Below are 19990 nucleotides of genomic sequence, written 5' to 3' on the forward strand. Positions count from 1 at the left end.
ACATTACATATAGTAAAGTGACCACGGTTTTCAAAAATTCCAAAGACTCACCAAAATACCTTTTTCCCCACCTGCTTGCTTTCTTAACTCCTCTTTCGACCACACTTGCGCATGAACAGGGCAAAGTGGAAATGGGGCATAGTGGGGATGAGGTGAAGTGGGGATGGGGCGCAATGGTTACCGGCGATGTCAAAATGGGACAAAAAGACTGTAAATTGGTCAGGTCATACTAACGCTCCACGACATTACTAAAACAATACTTTATTACTTCAAGAACTCACAGTCACTACTCCGTGTGACTCTAAGCCTACTTAGTTTACATGGCGCCGTAATGCTATGGGGTTTTGAAAAGTGCTCTGCCAGGGTCAGGTAGTTGTACCTGAGAAAACCTGTTTGCGCTTTCTGGAGCAAATCTACCCCTTAATGAATTTCTACCTATATCTAACAGCCGGGTTCCAGTGTATTTTGTAGAATTTAATCTACATTATCGTCAAAAAATGTGATTTTTTTCTACCATCCTCACCTCTCATCCCTCGACGATCTGCGAACATCTGCATTCTTTTATGGCCGTACGCCACGTGACAAAATAGACGCAGCGTATTCTCGTAACAAGCGTTTATGTTGCTTTGGATACCAGTCCCGATAATTCCAACAACTCTCATTAAGATTATGATGTCTGGAAAACCTGTGGTCAGGGAGCCACACTAATCACATATGGGCTCAACCATTTTGCAACAGATAAATCCCTGACTTACAAAGAAAACGGACACTTAATTAGTCCCACAACTTCACAACCGTTTCCTTGCGAAATACACAACTCAAAAGAATGAACCCCTTCGCACCGGGAGACAGTAAGAGCCGCCATAAAAATTGAGATCTTCAGCCCACTTTTCAGCTATTATTCTCGGCCCACGCTAGAGCGCACAGGGTGATAGAAAGCAGACCCTGGCTCTTCTACATATGATGATTGTCCTTTGAGTGTAGCCCAGAAATGAAAAGACCGAATTTGCATCAAAATCACCAGCTTCACAATAGTCCCAATTTTGAAAAGAGGCAACAGGAATGTGGAAACATGAGTAGAGCCACATACCATTGAACAATGAGTCTTTTCCCTGTGTAATTCAAAGCGTGCAGAGCACGCAGGGCCACAAACCGAGAATTTGCGGTTTGGCAGGTGCCCTTCGTGGCCAAGCGAGGCTGGAATTCTTGGAGTCGGCTTTTGGAAGAAAACTCCCGTCATCGAGGGGTTAAAGGAACAAGAGAACAGAATGTTTTTGTCATGGTCTATATGGGCTACAGTTAGAACAAGAGGCATTAAAGTTACATATGCCTCTTGTTCTAACGGTAGCCCATATAGATCATGACAAAAACTTTCTGTTCTCTTGTTCCTTTAATTCTTTTGAGTAGTGTATTATCACTCCCTGAAGTACATATTTCTCAACATTTTAAATGTGTGCAAATAACCAGCTTGACAACGCACCGTGTACCGCGCGCCCTGATGTTGCTTCCTCCCCTACTTCTGAAATGGTCAAGCCAATATGTGATTACTGTGGTACCCTGACCACTGATTTCCAAGACATCTCTCTACATAATCTTAACGAGAGTAGTCGGAATTATCGGGACTGGTATCCAAAACAAGATAAACGTTCGTTACGCGAATACGGTGTGTCTGTTTTGTCACGTGACGTATGGCCACAAAAGAACGCAGATGTGGACAGATCATTGAGGGATGAGAGGTGAGGATGGTAGGAAAAAACCTCATTTTTTGACAATAATGTAGGTTAAATTCTACAAAATGCACTGGAACCCGGATGTTCGATATAGGTAGAAATTAATTGAGGGGTAGATTTGCTCCAGAAAGCACAAACGGAGGTTTTCTCAGGTACAACTACCTAACCCTGGCAGAGTACTTTTCAAAACCCCATAGCAGTACAACACCATGTAAAGTTACCCCAAAACTGTGGGGTCCGACGTCCACTCCTCTCCCACAAACATTCGTGGGAGAGGAGTGGCCCTCACAGTTCTGGGGGCAGGCTAAGTTAGAGTTAGACCCGTATTCCCAGTAAACAGGGCCCGACGAATACTCCTCCGTCGTGTACTGTGCCACGTTCCGATTCATAGGGATTTCTTTCATGTCTTTAGAAAAATTTATCAAGGATATCCGGGGGCATAACTAAACATCCGTTTGACTTTATGAGCTGAAATTACACTGGTATGTTCACTACTCACGGTGTAAACTTCCGTATAGGTTGCCAATTGTAGAGAACTCGCCTTTTCCTCGTCCGGAGGAAAAAAGTTGCCTTTTTTGCCGTTTTCCCACTCTGCATCTGTACGAATTTTGGCCTGACTTGTCATTACACAGACTCCTCTGTATGGTTAAGTAATGGCACCCTATACGAGAGCCTGTCTAGTTTGCACCCAGACTTCAAGCACTACGAATCTCATTCAGATCTGCGAAAGTACCTGTCGATCTAGTTATTCGTAGAAAATTACGGCTGTTTTGTGTCGCAGCTAAAACGCAACGCCCTTGGCTGGTTCCCTGTTCAGTCACACACTGTTTGCGGCAAATCATTGGTTGCGCGGCTCGCTCTCTGTGACGTGGCACGAAAGTGACGAAACAGCCGCAGTTTTGTGAAAGGGGGGACATTCGTCCAGAGTGGGAAAACGGGAAAAAAACCCATTTTCTTCTTCCAAACGAGGAAAAAGCGAGTTAGTAATCTAGCGGAAAGTTTACACCCTAATTACACCGTAAGTAGTGAACACACCAGTGCAATTTCAGCTCATAAAATCAAGCAAATGTTTAGTTATGCCCCGGACATGCCGGATATCCCTGATAAATTTCGCATAAGAAATCCCTATGAATCGGGGCAAGGCCCCAGTATACAGCGGAGGAGTATTCGTGGGGCCCTGTTTGCGGATCTAGCTTAGTCACATTGAGTTCTCTAAGTAAAGTGGCAACGGTTCTCAAAAATTCCAAAGACTCACCAAAAATACCTTTTACACCACCTACTGCCTTATGAAATGCAAAAGGCAAATGTTTTGGGCTTTAGTGATATTTCTGAGTTCAAAGTCTGTCAAAATTCGACCGTCTTTGCTCGACACACGCACGGCACACACGTACACCTAAACTTTCCGACGCCTCCTCCCATTCAAATACAGCGCAAAATCGGACCGAAATAGCGCCGCCTGTTGACCCTTGTGAAGAGGTTGGCCTTCGTTTTTTCACTGGAGATTCACGATTATGGCCAGAAGATTACTTTTCGTTTCAATTTCATGGGGGTTACCCTCGAAATTTTTTTTATTTGCCTTTGAACGAAGATACCCCCAAAATAGCAATAAAACTAAGCATCATTTCTGAATGTAACCAGCCGCCTCTATCCAAAATAGGTCCGCAATTTCGGGCTTTTTGTGAAAGAAATACCCTGAATTGGAGACTATCAGGCTTAAATTCGAGATTTGTAAAAATATTTTTATGATGCCTCCTGATTATGGCCTGTTTTATTGCAAAAACTCCGTGGAATCACAAAATATTAATGAGCTCGCGCGCAGAAATACAACCATTTGGTGGAATGCACCCTTATGCGATATGCACGAACGTCACGCGCGCAGCGCGCAAGGAAGGTTGCGTTCGATTAGCTTCCTTTGAATACACCGGTTCTACGCCAAGGGAAGCATCGAAATGAGGCTAATCGAACGCTACACCAGCCGTATCCGCGAAGGCGTTCTAGGAAAAAGGTCAAGGGTTATCACGACGCGGAAACTTTAAAGAGTGAAAACGTAAATACATGTACAATGGTACTCTGTCGTCTGCTCACCGCAAAAATGGAAAGGCGTCGGTCAAATTTAATTAGCTGTATCATTGCAATACGATCACTTGATGAGAGAATCAACAGGTTTGCTCTTAATTATCGTCATGTATGTCATAATGATCAGATGAAATTTAATTAGCTGTATCATTGCAATACGATCACTTGATGAGAGAATCAACAGGTTTGCTCTTAATTATCGTCATGTATGCCATAATGATCAGATGAATGTAAATGTCACAAATCGTAGGGAATCCGTGCCAAAACTGTACGTCGAGTATACTGTTCTGCGGTACGAACCAACTGACTTTAAGAGACATTTTCGGCTTGAAAGAAGTACATTTGGGCTTCTCATTGAACAACTTGGGCCCTGTGCAGAATTGAGACCTAGACAAATCCCAGGAAATCCACATACAGATGCAGCAAAATCGGTATTGGTTGTCCTCTGGTATATTGGTAAGTTAGACAATGTATTACGAGATTAAGTCAGATTGGGTTTAAATTATTAGCCTTCCCCAGAATCATGAGGCCCGACTTCCGCTGCTCTCCCACATTAGTGGGAGATGAGCGGACGTCTGGGGATAAGTTTAAACATATATGGTTTGAATAGTACTGCGTCTGCCACTCTATGGTCTGGTGCACGTCACCGTGCACCAGAAACTAAGATGAAGTATCACCACCTAGGCTATACATACGGACCCAAGGTTGACAATTGTCCCAGTTTCTTTTCATTCCTTTGCAGGAACATATGTATCATCAGCAACACGAAACCTTAGCCTATGTAAAAATAATCTAAAGGCTAGATCCGAAACGAAGCAAAGTTGCAACTCAATCAATTGATGTTCATTAACGTCAAGTGTGGTTGGCCAGGTAGCAGCCACGATGCTCGTGTACTGCGCAATTCTAGTGTATATCAGGATGCCTTCATCAAGTTTCCAGGAGAGGAGTATATAATTGGGGACACAGCCTACCCCCTGAAAACCTTCTTACAAACCCCATTTAAAGGTTTTGGTAATCTGACACAAGGTCAGAGGAAATTCAACAGGGAGTTGTGTGCCGCTAGGAAAGTGATTGAAAGGCCTTTCGGCCACTTACAAGGAAGATTTCGCAGGCTCACTCAATTTGATGTCAGTGACTCAAATTTTCTTGTGTCTTCAGTTCTTGCTGCCTGTGCTTTGCATAACGTCTGTTTTCAAGATGTATTTTTGCGTTGGGGAGAGTTTAGCCCTTCCAACGTATATATTAATAAACCCTAAAGTAAATTACGGTGAATATTTCCATTTTTCACAGCTTTTCTGGGAAAACATTTCAATTGGATATGCTCAATCCATGTACAGTATATTGCAAATCCCAGTACTGGTGTGATAAGTTAATGTTTTTTGATTTCCTTTTTTTCAAAAAGGAATAAATTTATGCTTAAGTTTTAGATACACACAAAAAGGTGTAGGTAACAAGGCATGTACTCCTCCGAAAGTTTTAACAATAGGTTTAAGATTTGTAAAAAGCTTGTTAACAATATGACAGTAAAGTTAGTTTGATATTGGACATTTCACATTCCCATTGATTTGTACAGCAAATATCTTATTTTTCTTGACACATGTACATTGGACATTCCCATGGGATTGTACAGCGAATGTCTGATTTTTCTTGACAGAGTGGACATTCTAATAGAATTGTACAGCAAATGTCTGATTTTGGTGGGCACTGGACATTCTCACTGGTTTGTAAAAATCAGACATTGGCTGTACAATTCTATTAGAATGTCCACTCTGTCAAGAAAAATCAGACATTCGCTGTACAAACCAATGGGAATGTCACTGTCCAATATCAAACAAACTTCACTGTCATGGCAACTTTCATAAAGATAAAACAAGTCAAGCAACTACCATGACTACAGGAGGAAAATGTTTTTCTTCGGTAGAAGTGCTGATAATAACATGAACATGTTTCTATCCTCACAATTTGTCAATAAGTTGTTGCATCAAGTTTTTGTTGTCTTCGTCGACAGATTTCATGAAAGAAAGGAACTGGTGATCCCTTTCTTCCATGTAATCCATCATCTGACTTAACTTTTGATGCATCAACCCATGGCTCCTGGTTTTCTTTTTTCTTGTCGTTAGTTTAGGCCCATTGGTTAATTCATCACCAGATGAGTTACCCAGGTTGTTCACTTCATTTAGTTCACTGTCACATGTGTGCTGGCTTCACAGTGGGGTCACTTCCCATAAGGACCTGCATTTCTGTAGCCCATTTGAAGTGACTCGTTGAGTTGCCTGTCTTTTTGCAAGCCTGGACATGGTTCCGGTAGGACCTCTTCAAACTTTTCGCTTTGTCTTCGCACTTTTCAGCAGGTATACTCATTTCTTTTTCCACTTGCTTCCAGACAGGTTTTTTAAATTTAGACTCTTTGAGTTTCTCTTCATACCTTGTCATTATGTCAATGAGCTGACAGGTTTCGCCATCCGACCATTAATTCATGTCTCGTGCTGGATCCTAAATAATGAGAGAAATTATACGAAATGCAAGTGTCATGCAATTGCATTCAATAAAATTCGTATTCATGCATTCAAAACAGCCACCCGATGTTTTTTTTCCAATATACGGTGTATTAATAATGTAGGGGAATTGCTTTTTGTGTGTGTATAAATATACATATGTGCATATGGCGGCGCTCACCTGTCCGGCAAGGTCTAAAAATAACTGTGTACATGTATTTGGGCAGGCTGCCAGGGGTCACAGGGTCGTTGCACGCAGTGAAGTGGACGAGCAAAAAGATTGTGAGACTTTGGGCGGGTGAAAAGGAAGAGCGCGGGATATTGGTGGTGGATGAAGGCAATAAAAAGAAGGAAGACGGTGGAAGGCCAAAAAAGGTGTTGCGTGAACCCTATTATTTCCCTCACCGGAACTATTGCTGAAATGGCGATCATAGTGTGGCGGGACAACTGACACCTTTTTGTGGCGGACAAGAAGACTGGCCTGATCGGAGATAGAATTGACCTGGCCTAACCCCACAAATATATTTATTTAACCTTACGCAAGAATGAGCGGCTATCCAAACGCAAGGGGGATACCAGTTAACGAACGGTGGACTATGCCTTAGGGGCTGTTCGTTTGATGGACGTTTACCACCGCTCTATGATTAGGTAATTGATCCAAATGTCAATAAAGATTACAATTAATGTCAATACAAGTGATACAGGACTGATTAAATCTCACGGTGACCAGTGATTTTCAAGGCAATTATATGATTGGTTTATTCAATGTCAGTGCTCAGTTATCCGTTATATACAACAGCAATTAACTATATACAAAATTATCCTCACGGGGAGGTAGTCCTACGTGATCAACTGCACCACGAACGTGATTAATCAGCCTTATCCTTAACCTACACCAGAATAACCCTCACGGTGATCAGGGTAAACCTCACAGCGATCAGGGTAAACCTCACAATAACCAGGTAACCCTCACAGTGATCAGGGTAACCCTCAAGTCTAAATAAATAATCTACCGATGGCTTATAGCTGATAAGTCTTGACCACACAAGCAAATACAATCTTCGTAACTGTACAACACAACACAACGGTGTAGACGTGTACAACGATAATCTATACGAAACAACACAGTTCCCAAACTGCAACAAGGTTTAAGGTGACTTAAATAAGCCTCACCCACTTCAAGTTATTACGAAATAACACAGGTAAGTTGATTAAGAAGGCGATTATAATAGTCCTCACCAGACTCTAACGGAAACCTGCACCCAGTAAACCTCAACGAGGAAAGCAAGCTCCCAGACCAGGGTAAACCGTCGCTATGCCAACAAGCATGGAACAACGGCACACAATCCTTCGAGTCTAAGCTCCGCTAATTCCCCAATTAACTGGTTCACACGGGTTCCCTAACCCCATAATCTAACACTTCTTAAATAAACGAGACTGTCTAACGATTTCCCAATCTTCAAAGAGATCTGATATAATCGGCAGCTCCGGCAACTGAGAACAAGCACCACACTAACCGATGCAGTTCTCATTCAGCGGTTCGGCTCTGAAATGCCCTTCCTGCTGACGTCATAACAGTTCCACCGGTGGACGTCTTCAGGGCATTCATTTCTGCCAACTGGCCCCAAGATGGGAGCTCTTTTTGTTACTTACATTTAATGTTTTACTTTGTTTCTTTCACACAAAAATAACGTCCCTCTTGCTTTGCATGCACCTCGCTTCACCGTACCTCAGCGTTTATATCCAAAAGTGGGCGTTGCTGAGTCGAGTATCAGCAAAGATCGTCGCACCGCTATGCGGCGCTATATAATCTTTGGTTGCAGCGTAGATGTCCGTATTCATGGAACGGCTTCTTTCCGGAGTTTTTTATTAGACCAGTTCTACTATAGCACAGATATGACAAGGTGTTGTCCCACTCACCCATCAATAATATGTTTATGGAACTCTATCCGTTAAGGGTTTATCGTAAAACCCGTGCTTTCACTTAATCAAACATTGACAAGTAGGCCTATGGGTCCAGTCCACTAATTCAAGCCCCATTGAAAACAGTGTAAAATTAACACCGTTCAGGGCCCCAATAGCATGCACACCAACATCCCTGAGATTTCTGAAACACAAATTAAATTCTTGTCTGGTCACTTATCTTTCAATTTCTTTTCAATTTTTCGTGGGTTAACCACTTACATTTTTAATTATTCCCACAAAACAAAATTACCCCCTAAAAAGTGATTTTTCCCGAAGTCCGATTGCAGCCATTTTCCAAGTGGCAACCCTCAACTTTCTCGGGCACTTAGGACCATTTTTCAACCGTAGTTTTTAGCCCTTCTGCTCTCATATGAAAGCTCAAAGACCCAGGGAGTTGATCCTGGCAACGATTTACACAATCTCACCATTTTGGGGGCCAAACAATCTCCTTTTTCAAAAGATGCTGCGGGGGAACTTTTAATGCTAATGAGCTGGTCAGAAATTCTCACTTGAATTAGTGGTCTGCGCCCCTATAAACATTTGGGTTTCGAGTCAACTCGGACCCAAACCAACTCGGACCCATGCCAACTCGGACCCACAACCAACTCGGACCCAACACTAACTCGGACCCGGTACCCACGACCAACTCGGACCCATCCTGAGTCAACTCAGACACAACCCCAGGAGCGTGATTAACTTGTTGAAACTTTTTATTTTGTCCACTTTTACATTTTAGCATTTGGTAAATGACACTTTTGCACTGCATGCTGCCAAGCTGTAACGTTTTGAAGCGTCGTATGTCTGCTCGCGAGCTCATTATTAATATTTTGTGATCCCACGGTTACTTATTTTCTACAATAAGACGTGCCATAATCACGAGGGATCATAGAATTATTTATATAAATCCCAAATTTGGGATTGATAGTTTCCGGTTCAGAGTATTTCTTTCACAAAAAGCCCCACAATGCGGGCCTATTTTGGATAGAGGCAGGCGGCTACATTCATATGAGCACATAGTTTTACTACTATTAGGGGGGTATCTTCGGGAAAAGGCGAATAAAAAAGTTCATAAAATTGAAACGAAAAGTGATTGATCTGTCCATAATCTTGAATTTTCAACGAAAAAATGAAGGCCAACCTCTTCGCGAGGTTCAAGAGTCAGCGCTATTTCGGTCTACGGGCGCGTATTTGGTGTAATGCAACCATAAGACTCAGTGGGTCCGAGTTGACTCGAGGTGGGTCCGAAACGGCGTGGGTCCGAGTTGGCGTGGGTCCGAGTTGGTTGTGGGTCCGAGATGGTCGTGGGTATGAGTTAGTATTGGGTCCGAGTTGGCGTGAGTCCGAGTTGGTCCTGGGTCCGAGTTGGCATGGGTCCGAGTTGGAATTGGTCCGAGATGGTTTGGGTCCGAGTTGACCTGATCCCAACATTTGGCTCACCTGAGATAAAGTGTGCTGAACACGCTCGCGAGAACGGGTGTCGGTCACTTCGCCCCATTTCCACTTCGCCCCTAACCACTTCGCTCCACCGTACGTAACAGAGGCAGCATAGGCCTAGAAACAACCAATAAAAACAACGTTAGAGTACCCAAATAACGCTCAGAGAATCGAACTTGCAAAGGCAAAAACAAAGATTTCAATTTCCCGACCGAAATTTTTTTTCGGCGACACCCTAACATTTTTATTGGCAAGTCAAGAAAAAACAAATTTAATGTAAGAGAGACAAATAAATCCTGTTGCCTTTTCTGTTTTCTCAAATACCTCAGAACGACAATTTTTCTCATTACATGTATAACGCTTGAGAATGTGTTGACAAGTTTTTCCAGTCACATTTGCAACATCTGAAAAGCAACTTCTGCCAATCACGCCTCTTCATGTTTCCCTAGCCCTGTCGTTCTGGTAACTTCACGTGCGCAAAGCACTGGTTCCCGCCGCGCCGCATGCATGCAAGAGAATGCGTGATGGAGTGTGGCAACCAGTCTATTATTCAGACATACACGTCACGGTGACCGCACGCATTGAAAAAAGTCGATGTTGCAAAATTTCTTCAAGTTAATTCAGAGAATTTAGTATCTTTTCTATGTGTGTATTTTCTGTGGTCATGAGTTTAATTTTAGGTTGTTTTGTTCGTATTTGTAGCGAGCATGTTGCCACAAAATTTCCTACCGCGGCGCGCCGAGGTTTATCGGATCGCCGGGGACAGCAGTGTCTGGAACGATGTGTACAGAAATTTGGAATAAACTTGAAGAGGAAGAGAAATAAACCCAATGCTGGTTCAACCATGTGTATTAATTCACCGTGGGCAACGCAGTTGACATTTAATTAAGTGAATGAGTATGAGTTCTCTATATATATGTACGCGAGGTTTGGAACACACTCGAGCACGGGCGGGCAAATGGAAATTGGGGGAATGGGGATGGGGCGAAGTGGTTAGGGGCGGCGTGGAAATGGGGCGAAATGACTGTTCATCAAATTCTCGGGTTTCAGTTGTCAAGCACAACACACGACATGTCTGCCAGAAGCAGAAATCCCCGATTGCCTACAGCAGATGTAAGTTATAGCATGGTTACACTTTACACATGTACAGTATACATAAAAATTCATTCCATAGTAGGCCTATAATTAAGTAATGACGTTTGTCATTTATTAGGACACGGGCCTAGGCTACAGGGGGTGACACAAAATTCCTTCGGTTGGTGCATAGAGGAAGGACACAGGAGGAGTTGCAACTTAAGCACTTCAAAGTGTTCAATGATGGGGAAAAAATATTGCATCCTGACTCCACATTTCTCTTCATATATCATCTCAATACAAGTCAGTCAGAAATGCTGGAAAGACACGAATTCTGGACTGAGAAACATTTACCAATGTTGTGAAATTTAATAGGCCTAGGGGCCCAGGCTAGGCTACTGTACTTAGAAAGTTCTCTTCACTCCCCATGTTTGTATACAACTGCTGTTCAAAGTGGAGTCAGGATGCAACATTTTTTCAAATGATGGTCACCGGCGAGTCAGACGAATAATAGAAAACATTCCAAAAATGCCTGATTACTGCCTGCATCTTATTCTTAGACGGACATGCACCTAGCCAGTAATCCTACATGTACTTCCTAGCAATAGGCCTACTTGTAAGTTGTAGTCTTTTGCTTATAATTAAATCCAAGTTATCGCCCTGACAAGGAAATAGAGAGAGAAAAATCCCTCATATTAGACCTACTTTTGTAAATAAACTTTTAAAATTTTGATACACTGTTCTATTTTCCATGCAAAGTTTGCATTTTTATTCTCCTCCGACCAATACATGTATATCAGTGTTCAAAGACTTGGTACGAATTTGACAAAGACAGCGAAATGTTCACTTCTGCTTGAAAGTTTAGTTCTTTAGGAACAAAATGCACTATTTCATCACAGGGAGTGATCGTGAAATCTCATACACTTTTGTACAAATGCCATAATGAAAATGATTCAAACAAAACACAAAATCTTGTCAACAACTGAGCTATTATTCCTTAAGTATAACTCCAGAAGAAAGAGCTCATTAAGAACAATGAGTGCACATACAGCATAATGCAAGAATTGAAGCAACTGCGCAAGCATTAAATTTTATGTTGTCTAAGATCATACCAAGCACCAACAAAGGCATGAATATTCAATTTCCTATACATGTACCTCAGTACACAGAGTTTTAAGGATGCAGATTACCGCGACAAATTGTGGTGATGATCATACATGTAGGGTACAAAGGGGTTTCGTAGTTGTGAAACAGATGGTTCGTAGCAAGCGTTCGCTGCACTCTGGCTATGGACATACCAGGCATGCCAGAAAGCACTAATTGGCCAGATGTTACAGCCGGGGCAGTTCAAACTCCTCTATGGTTGGTGTTATTATACATACATTACTTGTATATGTACATGTGCTGTACATGTGCGTACATTAATGGAATGCACGTTTCGCACACATTGTTACACATTGTTTGTGAATACAGACAAAAAGACTGATAACAAAACAGATTGCTGCTGACTCCAATGTTCAGCATACGTACATGTTGTTACGATCCCAGTTGATCCGAATCCTTTTGTGTCTCCCTGAAAAGGTACGTGTGGAATTTAGGCACGTTCCAAAAACCTATAAAAGACTCCGTAGTCATTGATTTCGCTCTCAGTCAGTGCCTATATGCTTTTAGCATGTGCGTTTCGAAATAGCCGGCGTTGGGTTAGCACCTCCTTGTCGTCTACGCCTCGATTACTGCCGCACTATAGCCAAGGCTGACACCGCTGACGGACCGTGGACCCTGGAGTGTCGTGGCTCCATGTAGAAGCCGAATCTCGGGGATCGACACTGACCTGCCTGTCTGAACTGGGCTGTTGTGGCACGGAGTGCGGAGGTGCTTGGCCCGACGACCGCGCTCTTTTAGCCATGGCACTGACTGGGCGGGGCCTAATTTTCTTCTGTTCTTGTGTTGGCTCCTTAAGGTAATCATACTCGGCCGAATATAATTTGCCTCTTCGCATATTAATATATTTTTGCCGGCTTGCTAATTTTCAGTGTAATTAATTCTGCTTGGCTGTGCTAATGTAAATAATTTCCTTTTATGCTTTTTGACTGTTCAAATTTACGATGTTCTCGCATGAGAAGTTTAAGTTGCAGCAAACCACTAGATTTACTTTGTTTTAATTTACTGCTTTGCTGATTTAAGTTAATAATTAAATGTTATTCCAAATTAATTCCTTTATTGTCCTTTGCTCGTATGTTTTAGTGTCCTGATTCCCGTCTTTTGATTTTTCTTCTGCCGTGCATTCTCCGCACGTAACAGAATTGGGGGTTGTCCGGGAAATGAAGCCATCAGACACTGTAGCAACAATTGAGTGTGTTTAGAGTTAGGATTTGTGTTTCATGTTATTTAGTGATTGCGTAGTCCTAACTTGGAAATGAAATCATGGCAAGTAAATTTGATATTAGCAAGTTCGTAGCCAGCTTTGAAGCCTCTCCTTCGGAGACTAAATTGAATACATTGAAGCGCACTGAATTGTTTGACGTAGCTAAACATTACAATGTTTCTGTGCTTGCTAGTATGAAAAAAGCAGACTTGAATGCTGTTCTTGTAGAGTTCTTTGCCGATGAAGGCATATTAGAAACTCAAACTGTAGAGCCTAGTCATTACTCAGAGGACGCTGCCATTAGGTTAAAAGAACTTGAGCTTCAAATTCAAATTGAGCAAAGGAAAAAGGCAGAGGTGGAATTAGGATTAGCGAAGTTGAAGCAGTCTATGCCTACTTCACATACTACAGCGTTTGATCCAAGTAAGAACATCCGTTTAGTTCCACCCTTTCAGGATAAGGAAATTGATAAATATTTCGGTCAGTTTGAAAAGGTAGCAGATAGGCTCCAGTGGCCATCAGATATTCGTACTCTAATGCTGCAGAGTGTCTTAACTGGCAAGGCACAAGAGGTGTATTCAGCTCTTCCAGTCGAACAAAGTAAAGACTATGCAATGGTTAAGTCAGCAATTCTAAAAGCTTATGAGCAAGTGCCTGAGGCGTATCGGCAAAAATTTAGGAATGCAAAGAAGCAGGATAGGCAGAGTTATGTTGAATTCTCACGTGAGAAAAAGATTCTTTTTGATAGATGGTGCAATTCTTGTAGTGTAGGCAGTGATTTTGCTAAGTTGCGGCAGGTCATGCTTTAGGAGGACTTTAAAGGCTGTGTTCCAGATGATGTAAAGATGCATTTAGAGGAACAACAGCTTAAAGAATTACACCGAGCAGCTAGGTTAGCTGATGACTATGTGTTGACACATAAACAAAATTTTGCGAAGGGTAGTTACAACCCTTGTAAACGTCGGGCTCGAAATAGTCCTCCGCGTTCTTTTAAGTCAGTAGATACTGATAAACCCGACGGTACAAATTCAGGGACTAGTGCAAAAAAGGAAACTTCTAATAAGTCAACCGTGATTTGTTCATTTTGTAAGAAATCAGGCCATGTGAAATCTAAATGTTTTGCATACTTGAAACATCTACAAGCTAGTGGTAGTGGCGACTCAAAGCCGGTTGTGTTCACTAAGAGTGTTCCATTGTCTGCATTCCCTGAAGATGATAATGAAGTCAAAGGCTCACTATCTGACATAAGTGAGGGCTATTTACCCTTTATTACCAAAGGATTTGTTTCACTGGGTGAAAGTGGAGTGGACTTGCCCCAGTATCCAGTTGTCATACTTAGAGACACAGGGGCTTCCCAGTCTTTACTTCTCGAGGGGGCAGTTCCCTTAGATGCTCAGTCATATGCAGGAAGTAATGTTATGGTAACTGGTATTGGTAGTAGTTGTGCTGATGTACCCCTCCATCATGTTAATTTACAGTCAGATTTGGTGTCAGGGCCTGTGACAGAAGGGGTAACCCCAAGTTTACCGCAAGGACTAGAAGGTGTAACCTTACTCCTAGGTAACGATGTTGCTGGTCGCAAAGTTGTTGTTGAACCAGTAATGGAAATGACAGTGAGTAGTGTCAATAATACTACTCAGTTGGAGGAAGATATTCCGGGTATCTTTCCTTCATGTGTAACAACTAGATCAATGGCTAGTAAAAGAGAAAGCATCACAAGTAGTGACTTGTTGGGTCAGATGGATGACATAGATTTGAGCGATACATTTATGGCTCAGTCATCTGTACCTGCTCAGCAGAATTCTTCAGATGTTCAGTCTAACCTATCTAGTGATCTTTTCATGAATAGAGACGATTTGGTTGTTGAACAAGAGAAAGATCCCGCACTGACTGGCATTAGACAAATGGCTTTAAGTGAAACTGAAGCTTCTAAAGTGCCTGTTTGTTATTTTGTAAGGAATGGTGTACTTATGCGAAAATGGAGACCTCCATATGTCTCCGCTGATGAGGAATGGAAAGTTGTCAATCAAGTGGTTGTCCCTAGAATTTATCAGAATCACATAATGAGTTTGGCACATGACAACCCTATGGCTGGACACCTAGGTGTAACAAAAACTTGTGATCGTATTTTGCAGCATTTTTATTGGCCTAACCTTAGACGATCTGTTGCCAATTACTGCAAAACTTGGCATACTTGTCAGTTAATTGGTAAGCCCAATCAGGATCCGCCTAAAGCGCCCTTGAAACCAATACCCACCATGGATGAACCATTTAGCAGAGTTATTGTCGATTGTGTAGGACCATTACTCAAAGCTAAGTCAGGGCACCAATATATACTAACGATTATGTGTTCTTCCACCAGATATGTAGAAGCGGTTCCGTTACGGTCGATAAAGGCAAAACCTGTTAGTGAAGCTCTGATTTCATTCTTCACTCGTTTTGGTCTCCCAAAGGTTGTTCAAAGCGACCAAGGATCTAATTTTACATCTAGAATGTTTCGAGATCAACTCAAAACCTTAGGCATTGATATTGCAACATCTAGTGCCTATCACCCTCAAAGTCAAGGTGCACTTGAGCGTTTCCATCAGACCTTAAAATCTATGATAAAAGCCTATTGTGTGGAACATACCAGAGATTGGAATGAAGGTCTACCGTTACTTCTGTTTGCTGTTCGCGAGGTGCCTAATGAATCTTTAGGCTTTAGCCCATTTGAGCTAGTTTTTGGACGCAATGTGAGGGGTCCATTAACTTTGGTGAAAGAGAAGTGGCTGGGAGATGACCAAACTCCTGATAACGTTCTGAATTATGTTGTAAAACTTAAAGAGCGTCTCAAGAGTGCTTGTGAACTTGCGAAAACCCATCTTCAAGAAGTTCAAACAGAAATGAAAACCTGGTATGATCGTAAAGCTCGGAGTCGTAGTTTTGCCCCAGGGGACCAAGTTCTTGTATTATTGCCATTGCAAGGTCAGCCACTAAAGGCCCGTTATAGTGGCCCTTATGTAATCGAAAGTAAAGTTGGCGACTTGGATTACGTAGTTAAGACTCCTGATAGGCAAAAGAAAAGGCAATTGTGTCATGTAAATATGCTAAAATGTTACCATGTTCGACCATCAGAAACCAAAACTGAAACAGCAGCTGTAAATTTATACATTAGTAGATTCTGATGTTGATGATGTTCATGTGCCAGGTGACAATATTAAATTGAGTAATTCGCAAATTTTAGCAATCTGGATGTAAAACTGCAACATCTAAGTCCAAATCAGAAATCAGAGATGTCCGACTTGTTGTATGAGAACAGACATTTATTTTCTGATGTGCCTACGAAAACTGATATTTCTGAGCATGATGTAGATGTTGGAAATTCCTCACCAATCAAACAACATCCTTATAGATGTGGACCAGTTAAGCAATCTCTGATGGAAAGAGAAATCCAATATATGAAAGAAAATGGCATTATTGAAGAAAGTAATAGTTCTTGGAGCTCTCCATGCATTTTAGTTCCCAAGTCAGATGGATCTGTAAGATTTTGTACTGATTTCAGGAAAGTTAATTCTGTAACTAAACCTGACACTTATCCACTCCCGCGAATTGACGATTATATTGATAAGATTGGTAATGCTAAATTTGTGAGTACATATGATCTGTTAAAGGGATCTGTTAATTGGCAGGTACCATTGACGGCAAGAGCTAAGGAAATTTCAGCTTTTGTTACTCCGCAAGGCTTATATCAGTATAAAGTGTTGCCATTCGGTATGATGAATGCCCCTGCCACGTTTCAGCGGATTATGAATCAAGTTATTGCAGGGTTAGAAAATACTGAAGTGTACATTGACGACATTGTTGTATATAGTGATACATGGAAACAGCACATGGAACATACTAAAGCTCTGTTCGATCGACTTTCTCGAGCTAACTTCACGGTTAATTTGTCCAAGAGTCAGATTGGGAAAGCAAAGGTAACCTTTCTGGGCCACGACGTTGGTCAAGAAGAAGTGAAACCAGTAAACGCAAAGGTTGAAGCTATTGCTCACTTTCCTCAGCCTCGAACTAAGAAAGAGTTGATGCGTTTCCTTGGAATGGCTGGGTATTATAGAAAGTTCTGCCGTAACTTTTCAGATGTTGTTTCCCCAGTGACAAACCTGCTTGCTAAAAATGCAAAATTTCTCTGGAGCGATGAGTGCAATCAAGCTTTTGACCAGATAAAAAACATGCTTGTGTCTGCACCAGTTCTTGCAGCTCCAAATTTTGATAAACCTTTCGTACTAGCAACGGATGCCAGTGATGTTGGAATAGGTTCAGTACTCATGCAGGAAGATGATTGTGGAATTATGCATCCAATCTGTTACTTCTCGAAAAGGTTGAACCGTCATCAGACGAAGTACTCCACAGTCGAGAAAGAAACTTTGGCATTAGTTCTGTCCTTGGAACATTTTGAAGTGTATTTGGAGTCGGCAACCAAACCAGTTGTAGTATATACAGATCACAACCCTTTGACTTTTCTAAACAGGATGAAAAATAAGAATCAAAGGTTGTTAAGATGGAGTCTGGCTCTTCAGGAATTTGCTCTTGAGATCCGTCATATAAAGGGGAAAGATAATGTTATTGCAGACACATTATCTAGGTGTTACTAATTAGTTTCAGTGACAGGCCAAGAGCTATTTAGATATTACTGTAATGAGATTGAGTATTTTATGTGATTTTGCTATGTCAATGTCAAAAACAAGTTAATACATTGACCAAAATTTGAATAGCATTGATGACCATGTAAATTTATACTTTGTATAAACTTCTACAACGTGTTAATTATACCAAAAGAAAAGTTTTTCCTGTGGTTCAAACTTTTTTTAAGGAGGGGAGAGTGTTACGATCCCAGTTGATCCGAATCCTTTTGTGTCTCCCTGAAAAGGTACGTGTGGAATTTAGGCACGTTCCAAAAACCTATAAAAGACTCCGTAGTCATTGATTTCGCTCTCAGTCAGTGCCTATATGCTTTTAGCATGTGCGTTTCGAAATAGCCGGCGTTGGGTTAGCACCTCCTTGTCGTCTACGCCTCGATTACTGCCGCACCGTAGCCAAGGCTGACACCGATGAGGGACCGTGGACCCTGGAGTGTCGTGGCTCCATGTAGAAGCCGAATCTCGGGGATCGACACTGACCTGCCTGTCTGAACTGGGCTGTTCTGGCGCGGAGTGCGGAGGTGCTTGGCCCGACGACTGCGCTCTTTTAGCCATGGCACTGACTGGGCGGGGCCTAATTTTCTTCTGTTCTTGTGTTGGCTCCTTAAGGTAATCATACTCGGCCGAATATAATTTGCCTCTTCGCATATTAATATATTTTTGCCGGCTTGCTAATTTTCAGTGTAATTAATTCTGCTTGGCTGTGCTAATGTAAATAATTTCCTTTTATGCTTTTTGACTGTTCAAATTTACGATGTTCTTGCATGAGAAGTTTAAGTTGCAGCAAACCACTAGATTTACTTTGTTTTAATTTACTGCTTTGCTGATTTAAGTTAATAATTAAATGTTATTCCAAATTAATTCCTTTATTGTCCTTTGCTCGTATGTTTTAGTGTCCTGATTCCCGTCTTTTGATTTTTCTTCTGCCGTGCGTTCTCCGCACGTAACACATGTACATGTTCAAACTACCTTTAATGTTTTCCCTTCTTTCTTTGAAGCCATTTCAGGTGCCTTGGTCTTGATTGTTTGGCTACTTTTGCAGCAAGTTGCATTTCTCTCTTCTTACTCTGCAGCTTCTGCTGGACTATACACATGATACACAGATCCTGTTACTTCTTCATGTTTTGCTCTCTGCACTTATGTAACTCAGCCTTATGAGCACTTCGTGCATTTGATTGATTGTGGCACAGTTCTGGGTCTGTTTTGTCGTGAAGGTGGTCTGCTTTCCTGTAATATTCTATGGCACTTTTTCCTTCCCCCAATACCGGTATGTTGAACTTCACAGTTTGAATTACATTGAATGCCCTCTTGAAAGACTTGATGTCCAAGGCTTAATGATGCCCCCATAACACTGAAGGCACCTTCCACCATTGGTCCATGAAAACAAATCAGCACGTTCTGTGGATATCATCTTTGTTGTAGATGATACATGCCTGTAAAACATGGGCTGTGTACCAGTCATCGATATGCTCAGTGTCTTGAAACTGTGGCAAAGGGGAGACATGCAGCTTGCGAATTTCCATTTCAAAGGCATCTTCCTCATTGTCTACGAAGATATTGGGGACAAGCCGAGGCAGTTTCAGCATAAGCCATTGACTTAGTTGATTTCCCAATGCAGCAGGATCACAGGCTGACAACATCTTCAGAAGGGGATTCGTTATGGGCATGTTCCTTTGCAAGTATTCACCACAAGCAATGTATGCTTCCTTGACTTTGGCAAGGAACTCTGCCTTTGATGTGTCACCAGAACGGCAGTTGCGAACCATCTTTCCGGCAAAGCATCCTATGAATACATGTATGTCATCTGTGGAGACAAGATTCTCTGTGAGTTCTAAAGTCCGTAGATTCTTTGTGCTTCAGCTCACTTCTGACAACTTCTGGAGCAACAAAACAACTTAAGAATTCCACTAACAGCTCCTTCTGCCAGTCATACAATTTGTGTCTTCTGCGTTTCAAGTGTCTTGACATACATGTACATGTACTTCTCAAGCAGTGGCAGAACACTCGTGTAAAAGTTCAGGACAAGACTTGTGTACTTCCTCTGATGGAACAGATGCTCAGTTACAGCAACCTTTCTCTTGGTACCCATTACTTGTTATGGTTTTTGCCTTGTGTATTTGGAACTGGTGGATTTTTCTGATGTGCTTCTTGGATGCTTCACTTACATTATGCTTG

The 19990-nt window shown here is 41.9% G+C and overlaps 3 protein-coding genes across 11 annotated transcripts in view; 2 read left to right on the plus strand and 1 right to left on the minus strand.

Annotated features, from left to right (window-relative positions):
• LOC110990433 (translation machinery-associated protein 7-like) overlaps window positions 1-3139 on the minus strand; it is a 48721-nt gene extending 45582 nt beyond the window's left edge. For 2 of the 5 annotated variants that reach the window (XM_087135494.1, XM_087135492.1), the window contains exon 1: window positions 2230-2389. The gene's annotated coding sequence lies outside the window, so the exon portion shown is untranslated. Of the gene's footprint in view, window positions 1-2229; window positions 2933-2985 lie in introns of those variants that run through there. The other 3 variants (XM_087135490.1, XM_087135491.1, XM_087135493.1) reach the window with 2 other exon arrangements.
• Window positions 3140-3610: 471 nt separating this feature from the next.
• Window positions 3611-7034, plus strand: LOC147799382 (uncharacterized). Its single transcript, XM_087135530.1, has 3 exons — window positions 3611-3893; window positions 3991-4276; window positions 4610-7034. Exons 1-3 carry the CDS (start codon window positions 3793-3795, stop codon window positions 5060-5062), a joined length of 840 nt encoding a protein of 279 aa, XP_086991656.1. The 5' UTR covers window positions 3611-3792; the 3' UTR covers window positions 5063-7034.
• Window positions 7035-10272: 3238 nt separating this feature from the next.
• The window catches only part of cep41 (centrosomal protein 41), a 72757-nt gene continuing 63039 nt past the window's right edge, over window positions 10273-19990 (plus strand). For 2 of the 5 annotated variants that reach the window (XM_087135479.1, XM_087135477.1), the window contains exon 1: window positions 10273-10813. In XM_087135479.1, the coding sequence (XP_086991605.1) occupies window positions 10721-10813 (93 nt within the window). In that variant the 5' untranslated portion in view covers window positions 10273-10720. The remainder of the gene's footprint in view (window positions 10814-19990) is intronic. The other 3 variants (XM_087135476.1, XM_087135481.1, XM_087135480.1) reach the window with 3 other exon arrangements.

The sequence above is a fragment of the Acanthaster planci genome, linkage group LG04 (genome assembly GCF_054643075.1).
Source record: "Acanthaster planci isolate LZ-2023a linkage group LG04, COTS_SCS, whole genome shotgun sequence".
Lineage (NCBI taxonomy): Eukaryota > Metazoa > Echinodermata > Asteroidea > Valvatida > Acanthasteridae > Acanthaster > Acanthaster planci.